The sequence below is a fragment of the Triticum urartu genome, unplaced genomic scaffold (assembly GCF_003073215.2).
Source record: "Triticum urartu cultivar G1812 unplaced genomic scaffold, Tu2.1 TuUngrouped_contig_4765, whole genome shotgun sequence".
Taxonomy (NCBI): domain Eukaryota; kingdom Viridiplantae; phylum Streptophyta; class Magnoliopsida; order Poales; family Poaceae; genus Triticum; species Triticum urartu.
In genome coordinates this window covers 1-9,992 of record NW_024115381.1, presented here as the reverse complement: position 1 = coordinate 9,992, position 9,992 = coordinate 1, and the positions used below count along the sequence as shown (strand labels likewise).

The 9,992-nt window shown below is 41.2% G+C and overlaps 1 protein-coding gene across 1 annotated transcript; it reads left to right on the top strand.

Moving 5' to 3' along the window:
• The first annotated feature begins 6,361 nt into the window (after nt 1–6,361).
• On the top strand, nt 6,362–9,959 carry LOC125528282 (pentatricopeptide repeat-containing protein At4g19440, chloroplastic-like). The gene is made up of 4 exons (XM_048692772.1): nt 6,362–6,425; nt 6,470–8,862; nt 9,205–9,294; nt 9,791–9,959. The coding sequence occupies exons 1-2, from the start codon at nt 6,362–6,364 to the stop codon at nt 8,566–8,568; spliced, it is 2,163 nt and encodes a 720-aa protein (XP_048548729.1). The 3' UTR covers nt 8,569–8,862; nt 9,205–9,294; nt 9,791–9,959.
• Nucleotides 9,960–9,992: the final 33 nt, after the last annotated feature.

Sequence of the window (9,992 nt, the reverse complement as noted above, 5' to 3'; positions counted from 1 at the left end):
TTGTGAAGAGTTTGATGGTGGAAAGGCAATCACTTAGTTCATGAATCCCTTCCGAACCATGTTTGACATGATGCTTAAGTAAATTTAGCGTTCAGCGTCTTTTTCACAAAAACCTGACAATTCAGTTCTGTTAGTCGAACAAACCCTGACCTGCCCACTTCTTTTCCCAGCTTGCGGCTGAACTCTGCTGTCTACTTCTCCTGATATCTGTTTGCGTTGTTTTCTGAATGGACCAATTGTAGGCGCTTTGCCTTCAGCTGCAGAGTTTTTCTTTCTTTTTTTCTTATTACTAGCAAAAGAGCATGTGTGTTGCAACGGGTTATGCATAATCTAGTCACTGATGCTTCACTACGGAGCAAAAACCGGACTTCAAGCCCCCTCTTGTGTCGGTCATGGATGTTGCTGAGTCAAGCCACTGTGACAAAATAAGATGGTGACTTAAACTGTTCATTGAGGCCCTTGTGTCATCTTCCTGAAAAGTGGGAGGACGACTCTGCTTGTGGCTAGAATTTCCTTCTTTTAATACGTCCATATATATTACATGTTAATGTCACCAATCTCACGCTTGCAATGAATCATATATAATTGCATATATCATGCATTAGTAATAAATTAAGAAGAAAAAATGATGCCAACATGCAAAAATAGTAATCTAACCTTTCATCGAATGGTTTAGACAGACCTATGTTAGCATGGCGATGCTGGTTTTGATACCAGATATTAGCGTCTAACTCGGACTAGCCCACCCACATTCTGAACGTTTATGCGTACATGGACCAGTATTCAGCAGAAAGCATACTCCATTCCAAAAGTTCAGACTGAAAGAAGGATGGATACTCTCCCTTATAAACTGGTCATGGCCCTAATAACCTGGATCATACATAAGATTGGAGACACTACACTACACATAGCCGGCGCTGCCGGCCGCGCGGGCGGGGTGTAGCTGTCTACTTGATCCTAACGACTTCTTAATCGTTCATCGTCGTCTCACCATGACCGCTCAACCCCCCATTTGACTCAGCAGCAAGCATACACACGTAGTCTGTACTAGAACTTACGTCCTCCTCATGTGAGTAGTATCAGGCTATCCAGGCAAACCGTCGAGCCGTGGAGTCCCTTTCCTTTCTCAAGTCCACGGCGCTGCAGAGTCGGACCTGGCCCGCCGGCCGGCACGTTCAGGTGCACGCACAATGCATATGCATGGCTGCACGCGTAAGTTTCCAGGCGCGATGGATATATGGATCTCTCCTGGCCGGTTCCGCCCTAAGTACTACTAGTAGTACGCTCTATTTTTGCGGAGCATGATTTTTATTTTATTTGATCGCTCCATTGTCTGATTTAAGCGGGCCTGCATATCATGTCATTGGTTCAATCTTTAAGTTGCTCCAATTTTTTTTGAGGGAAAGCCTTCATGACGCACTTTATTGCAAAACAAACAGCGATACATCGTTCATTACATCTGAAACAATAAATCTAGGGGGAACATCATCCCAAAAAATAGTAGAATTTGAAACAAAAGCATGTTTAACTAAGTTGTGCGCCACGTAGTTCACCTCCCGATTACAATGATGCACCGATATTGATCCAATCCTGGAGGCGATCTGAAAGCAATCCGCAAGTACTGCTGCATATGGAGACCATATTTGAATTGTTCCATTAAACGCTTCGACGAGTTCCAAAGAATCTGTTTCGACAGTAACAGGAACACATTGAAGTCCTTCGATGAGAGATAAACCTTTCTGGAGAGCTGTAGCTTCAGCCGTTGCTGCATCAAAAATATTGTGGAGAGGCCAACAAGCACCAGCAAGTGCCTCCCCTCTATCATTCCTTAACACAGCACCTGCACCACCAGTACCATTTTCTGAGAATGAAGCATCAACATTGAGTTTATATGTGTTCCTGGATGGCTTTGTCCACATAACTTGGCGAGGTTCAGTCGTTCAGACTTACAGTGCGCTGCGACAAAATTGCATGTCAGAGCATGGATAGAGAAGGCTATGCGTGTAGGATCAGCCACACGTTCTCCCTTGACGAATTCCCTCCTCTGCCACCATATATACCATGCTCCCACAAGAATTAATTCCTTCAGACCAACATTATCAATTACCGGCGATGTGGTTTTGGGCTGTCGAAGCATCTCTTCCAGAACAATAGAACCTGACCTATCTACAGGTGTAAATTCATCAATGTAGTCTAGCAGTCCCAAAGTATGCCATACTTCCCTTGCTCGACTACACGTAAACATAAGATGTTTGATATCTTCTGCACCACACTCACAAACAGGACACTGAGAAGTCGTTGGGATATGTCTGTTCGCAAGAATTGCCAATCCTGGGACCATACCATGTAAGGCTTTCCAGCCAAAAATCTTCACTTTACTCGGCACTTGCAATTTCCAAAGGATTTCCCACACTGGGTTACGCTCAGACGGTCCTTGGCCATCTGCCCGAATGAGTCTGTGTCTATGTGAATGATCCCATTCTATGTAGTATGCCGTACGCACTGAAAAAATATATGATTTTGTGAAGTGCCATGCTATGAAGTCCTCATCAAGGTGTGCACTTTGAGGGATACTAAGAATTATGTGCACATCAATTGGAGAGAGAATCTCTCTCAAAAGAACCTCATCCCAAGTTCCTGTAGTAGGATCTATTAATTCATTAACAGTTTGCAGCAAAGTGTTCCCTCTTGGTGTTTGGATCATACGAGGACTACCAGGAACCCAATGGTCTTCCCAAATGTTAATCATTTCACCCGTACCGACACACCAAATATGCCCTCTTCGAAAAGTGCTTAAACCTGCCACAATACTCTGCCACGTAAAGGAAGATCCTTTCTTCGGACCTGCTCTAATAAAAGAATAGTTCGGAAAATACTTTGCTTTCAGAACTTGCGCACAAAGAGAATCCGGATTTGAGAGTAGCCTCCAGGACTGCTTTGCAAGCATAGCTAAGTTAAAAGAACCAATTTAGTTTCGCCTTGGTAGAAGAACGAAACCTACTAGCCATGCAACACATCTCAATGCGGCCAATGATGTTCTCACTTCTCTCCAATTTAGTTTCGTCTTGGTAGAAGAACCAAACCTGCTAGCAGCCATGCAGCACATTCACGAGTCCACCATCATCTTCTAGAAAACATGCTTTTGTCCCGCTTTATTATATAGTATAAAGCAACAACCGAACCAAGTACATGGTCGAACAATACAAGATGATGAAGTGACAGTCTTACAAAGCCGATCCTAGGATAAGGCGAATCTCATAGCAACTCAATGGTGTGGATAAGGGGTGCAGCCACCAAACATGGGTACAACCACTACTTTTCCTTTTTCTAATCAAACAGTGCAAAAAATATTAGCATATGTTGACGAACATAATCGCTTATTCGCCTCTTGTTTTAATTATATATAATAGATAGATAATATAAAGTTTCACAATAACAAATATACGTGATGTGAAAATATATTCAATGTTGATTCTAGTGGTATTGACTTGGTATTGCGGATGTTAATAATTTTGTATAAACTTGATCAAAGTTTGAATTGATACAAACCAAATATGCAGAGTAAATAAAAATGAAGGTTTTTTTTGCAAAAAAAAGTAAAAAAAAAAGAAGGGAGTACTGTTTATGCGTTCAGGTTTTGCTGTCAGGAGACTAAATTCTCCTCATGCTGCAGTTTTTTATTTTATGGAGTGCATATAATAGGGAGTTAGTACATTTTTCTGAGGGCTTGTCTAGTTTTTTTTTTTGAGACAACGAGGGCTTGTCTAGTTTTTTTTTGAGACAAAAAAAAAAAACTAGACAGCCCAGGCAGCCCAATAGCGGACGAGGGGACTGAGCAAAGAGAGTCGAGTTTTTGACGAGAAGAAAGGAGCCGTCCCGTGCCCGTCGAAGCCAAATCCTATTCGGCGCCTGGTACAGTTCAAGTTCGATGAACTTTTCTCAAATTCGATGAACTTTTTTCAAATGTGATGAACCTTTTTTCAAATTGATGAACTATTTTCTCAAAGTTGATGAACTTTTCGTCAAATTCGATGAACTTTTTTTGAAAATTAGTGAACTTTTTTCAAAGTCGATGAAATTTTTTGGAAAATCATTGAACTATGGTGGTTCTTTTTATTTTCTTTATATATTAACGCAGAAAAGGCAGTTGTTTTCCCTGTTTCATTTTCTATCTTTGTTTCTTTTCTCTTTCTTATTAAAATGAGTGAACTTTTTTAAAGGTGACCAAATTTTCGCAAAATCGGTGAACTTTTTTCAAGTTCGATGAACTTTTCTCAAATTCGATGAACTTTTCTCAAATGTGATGAACCTTTTTTCAAATTGATGAACTTTTTTCTCAAAGTTGATGAACTTTTTTCAATCTTGGTGAACTTTTCGTCAAATTCGATGAACTTTTTTTGAAAATTAGTGAACTTTTTTCAAAGTCGATAAACATTTTTGGAAAATCGTTGAACTTTTTTTGAAAATCGGTGAATTTTTTTCAAAGTTGATGAACTTTTTTGAAAATCGATGAACTTTTTTTGCAATACTCTGCCACGTAAAGGAAGATCCTTTCTTCGGACCTGCTCTAATAAAAGAATAGTTCGGAAAATACTTTGCTTTCAGAACTTGCGCACAAAGAGAATCCGGATTTGAGAGTAGCCTCCAGGACTGCTTTGCAAGCATAGCTAAGTTAAAAGAACCAATTTAGTTTCGCCTTGGTAGAAGAACGAAACCTACTAGCCATGCAACACATCTCAATGCGGCCAATGATGTTCTCACTTCTCTCCAATTTAGTTTCGTCTTGGTAGAAGAACCAAACCTGCTAGCAGCCATGCAGCACATTCACGAGTCCACCATCATCTTCTAGAAAACATGCTTTTGTCCCGCTTTATTATATAGTATAAAGCAACAACCGAACCAAGTACATGGTCGAACAATACAAGATGATGAAGTGACAGTCTTACAAAGCCGATCCTAGGATAAGGCGAATCTCATAGCAACTCAATGGTGTGGATAAGGGGTGCAGCCACCAAACATGGGTACAACCACTACTTTTCCTTTTTCTAATCAAACAGTGCAAAAAATATTAGCATATGTTGACGAACATAATCGCTTATTCGCCTCTTGTTTTAATTATATATAATAGATAGATAATATAAAGTTTCACAATAACAAATATACGTGATGTGAAAATATATTCAATGTTGATTCTAGTGGTATTGACTTGGTATTGCGGATGTTAATAATTTTGTATAAACTTGATCAAAGTTTGAATTGATACAAACCAAATATGCAGAGTAAATAAAAATGAAGGTTTTTTTTGCAAAAAAAAGTAAAAAAAAAAGAAGGGAGTACTGTTTATGCGTTCAGGTTTTGCTGTCAGGAGACTAAATTCTCCTCATGCTGCAGTTTTTTATTTTATGGAGTGCATATAATAGGGAGTTAGTACATTTTTCTGAGGGCTTGTCTAGTTTTTTTTTTTGAGACAACGAGGGCTTGTCTAGTTTTTTTTTGAGACAAAAAAAAAAAACTAGACAGCCCAGGCAGCCCAATAGCGGACGAGGGGACTGAGCAAAGAGAGTCGAGTTTTTGACGAGAAGAAAGGAGCCGTCCCGTGCCCGTCGAAGCCAAATCCTATTCGGCGCCTGGGACAGGGCCCCTGTACACTTGGTTTTATAGCGGGCCGGCCCATCTTGCTTTCCTGTTTCTTAAAAATTCCCAAAAAATGGTGCTCCAGCCGCGACTCGAACCACGCCCGTTCGTTTAGGTAGCCAATCACAACAACCAGTTGAACCAGATAACCACATGTGCTATGGTGGTTCTTTTTATTTTCTTTATATATTAACGCAGAAAAGGCAGTTGTTTTCCCTGTTTCATTTTCTATCTTTGTTTCTTTTCTCTTTCTTATTAAAATGAGTGAACTTTTTTAAAGGTGACCAAATTTTCGCAAAATCACTGAACTTTTTTCAAGTTCGATGAACTTTTCTCAAATTCGATGAACTTTTTTCAAATGTGATGAACCTTTTTTCAAATTGATGAACTATTTTCTCAAAGTTGATGAACTTTTTTCAATCTCGATGAGCTTTTCGTCAAATTCAATGAACTTTTTTTGAAAATTAGTGAACTTTTTTCAAAGTCGATAAACATTTTTGGAAAATCGTTGAACTTTTTTTGAAAATCGGTGAATTTTTTTCAAAGTTGATGAACTTTTTTGAAAATCGATGAACTTTTTTTGAAAACCGATGAACTTTTTCAGTTTTATAAAAATTTGAATCTGTGAACGTTTTTGAATACATGATTTTTCAAGATTTAGTTTTTCTGCGCATTTGCGCATTAATCCATTTTTTGCACTGCCTTGCATTCTCATGGGCCATCCGCCATGAAACCACCACCCCAGCACCCTCTCCTCCTCGCCATCCGCCACCACCACCGCCACCGCCACCGCCAGCTCTCCTCGTCCTCTGCTGACGCCGTGGCCGCAGCTGAGGTTCCTCCCTCGCGGCCGATCGCTCCACACTCCCCTCCGCTCGCCGCCTAATCAGGCGCCTCCTACATCACCACCCCCTCCACACTGCCGCAGCGGCTGTGGCCAACGCCTCCTCCACCCCCTCATCGGATTTACTCCTCAGCACCTTCCTCAACTCCTCCGCACGTGGTTCCCTCAGGGGTGCCACGGACGCCTTCCATGTGCTCTCTTCCCGGGGCGCTTCGCCCTCCGTTAAGATCTGCAATATGCTCCTTGAAGCTCTTGTGCGTGCTGGCCAGCTTGACGCCGCTTGCAAGGTGTTTGCTGAAATGCGTGGTCGTCAGAACGTCACTCCGAATGCATACTCATATACCTCTATGATCAAGGCCCTTTGCAGGGCTGGAAAGGTGGACGGCGGTCTTAAGATGCTTGCAGAGTTAGTCCATGCTGGGCTGCAGCAATGTGCTGGTGTAGTGCCATACAATCTGCTGATGGATGGACTTTGCAAGAGTGGAAGAGTAGACGAGGCTTTTCGGCTGAAGGAGAGGATGGAAGAGAGCAAGGTGACTCCGAGCGTGGTCACCTTTGGCATTCTGATCAATGGTCTTGCAAGAAGTCAGCGCCTTGGGGAGGTTGGTGCAGTGTTGCAGGACATGGCTGGGTTAGGAATCACCCCAAATGAGATCATTTACAATGAGCTTATTGATTGCCATTGTCGGAGGGGGCATTTCTCAGAAGCAATCAGGTTGTTTGATGAAATGCTCTCAAAGGAGATGAAGTCAACAGCAGTGACTTACAACTTGATTGCTAGAGCTCTATGCAAGGAAGGGGAGATGGAGCGTGCTGAGCAGATATTGGAGGAGATGTTATCGGCTGGGATGGTAGTTCATTTTGGTTTGTTTAATTCAGTGGTTGCAGGGCTTCTCCAAAGGACTGGAAGTTTGAAGTCTGTGGTAAGGCTTATAAGCGAAATGATTATAAGAGGTATGCGACCAAATGATGCTCTCATGACAGCTTGTGTGAAGCAGCTTTGCAAGGGCGAAAAACACCAAGAAGCAGTTGGAATTTGGTTGAAGATGTTGAAGGAAGGTTTATCTGTCAATATTGCAACTTCTAATGCATTGATTCATGGGCTTTGTGAGGGGAAGGACATGGAAGGAGCTACTGAGGTTCTAAGGACCATGGTTAATAAGGGGCTTGAACTGGATAGCATCACTTATAACATAATGATACTAGGTTGCTGCAAAGGCAATAAAATAGAGGAAGCAATTAAACTCCGTGATGACATGCTCAGAAGAGGGTTGAAGCCTAATATTTTCACGTTTAATACAATACTACATGCTTATTGCATTTTGGATAAAATGGAAGAGGCCATTCACCTGGTGGATCAGATGAAAATTGAGGGACTTCGGCCAGATATAGTGTCATATGGCACTATAATAAATGGATATTGTAAAATAAAGGATATTCATAAAGTAAATGAATATTTGACTGAACTGATGACCTGTGGATTAGAACCAAATGTAGTAATCTATAATGCACTTATTGGTGGTTATGGTAGAGTTGGTAACATTTCTGGTGCAATTGATGTCCTTAACACTATGAAGTCTGCTGGCATAAGACCAACTAATGTAACTTACTGCAGTCTTATGCACTGGATGTTCCATGCTTATCTTGTTGACGAGGCGAAGACCATGTTTGAACAAAGCAGAGAAAACAGCATTGAGGTGGGAGTAATTGGCTACACAATTATGATACATGGTTTTTGCAAAATAGGAAAAATGGATGAAGCTATGAATTACTTGGAGCAAATGCGGTCCAGGGGTATACCTCCAAATAAGTTTACTTATACCACTCTGATGTATGCCTATTGTAAATCTGGTAATAATGAAGAAGCCTCCAAGCTTTTTGATGAGATGCTGAGCTCAGGAATTGTTCCTGACAACGTTACTTACAATACACTAGTTACAGGGTTTTCTCAAGTGGATCCATTGGACAAGGCTACAGAACTGCCTGCTGAAATATCAAGTGTTTTGACACAGAATGATTGTTTGTACAATGCATTAGTTAATAGGATAACCAGACCTTGGTGCCAGAAAGAAGCTACTTCCAGTGAATGATGTTTGATTAAGGAACCATAAGGAAGACTGTTTTCTGAACAGACCCATCCAAGCATGAAAGGGAACTAGAGAGACCACAGAGGCCCTCGCCTTGCTATTGGCTAGATAGCTTTCTCATCTAGCAGGAACATCAACCGAGTCCATTCATCTCTTATCTTGGACAGCTATCCAACAGCAGCAGGTTGCGCTTAAAGTTTATTTATGGTAATGTATAGTTGCTCATCAAGCTGCTACCTTGTGGCATGTGGGGGGTGCCCAACAGAAGCACCAGATTGCCTTGAAGGTTCATAATTGGTAAAATATACACTTTTACCCAATTAATTAGTTTTTTATTTGCCTGCCATAGTTACATGGAGTTCCTTTTATAAATCGACAGTGATAGATAGTACTGCGTACATGATTTGTAACAAATTTTGTGCTGTGCACTGCATCATGATTGTTTATTCATGCTAATGTGTAGCTGAAAACACTCTACCTAATTTTTTTTCTTGGTATAGCACCCAATAGTATTCTGAAATTAGAACATGTGAAGCAAATAATCTTGTTCTCAAGCAGGACATCTTTTATTCCTTCCCTTGACAATGGAAAAATAATAACACGTTATGCATAAGCATTGACTTGTACCTGCTTACACAGCCTAACTTTGGTTGACAATGACAACACCTTGATTGCCTCTCAGTGGATAGATGATGACTGAAAGGAATTACCTGCTTCAAGTTACAGAAGGTAATGATTTCTTCTCTTGTACTCATAGGACTATCATTGAACACATTAATTCTTCCCCATGTTCATATGAATCAGCATTAGGTTTGTAGTCCCTTTTCTGAGATGGACACGAGTGAGTTTGAAATTGAAAGTTTGAACTAAAAGAAATAAACAACATGCGTACAAATTATATTAATTTCTGTAATATTTTGTAAATGTACGTTTTTGTAAGAAATTTAACCTCCAAACTTAGGGCAAAAATATGTCCGTTTGTGCTTCTGCACAAAAATATCAAGTTCATTCGTTTCTTTTGTACATCACTGCAAAATCTGTACTTCTCTACTATATTTAAAAAGAACGCAAGGTTCCTTTTCCTGCCAAAGGACCGCGTTCTGCTCCAAAGCTTCATCCGCCCGTCTGTTTTTTTATTGGTTCATCCCCTCCCACCCACGCTGCCGTGAAAAAAGACAGAAGAAAAAATACACGCCTCATCCCCTAATCTTCTCCAACTCTCTAGGGTTCCCCGCCGCTGCTCCTTCTCTCCAACTTCAATCGCCACACCGATCCCTGACACGAGGAGCGTGACGCCATTCGGGGAGATTTGCACACCTGTCTCCATTGGAACGCTCAAGGAGGCGCATCTCGGCCACCGTCAAGGCCACCGCCGCCACCTGCGGGTGTAACGAGGGGGGAGAGGATCTCCCGTGCTGAGGCGCCGG

Excerpts from the sequence above, each read along its gene's own strand:
- LOC125528282 (XM_048692772.1), top strand. The coding sequence starts at position 6,362 with ATGAAACCACCACCCCAGCACCCTCTCCTCCTCGCCATCCGCCACCAC. Across the intron at positions 6,426-6,469 it reads CCACCACCGCCACCGCCACC|GTTCCTCCCTCGCGGCCGAT; the intron begins GCCAGCTCTCCT and ends GCCGCAGCTGAG.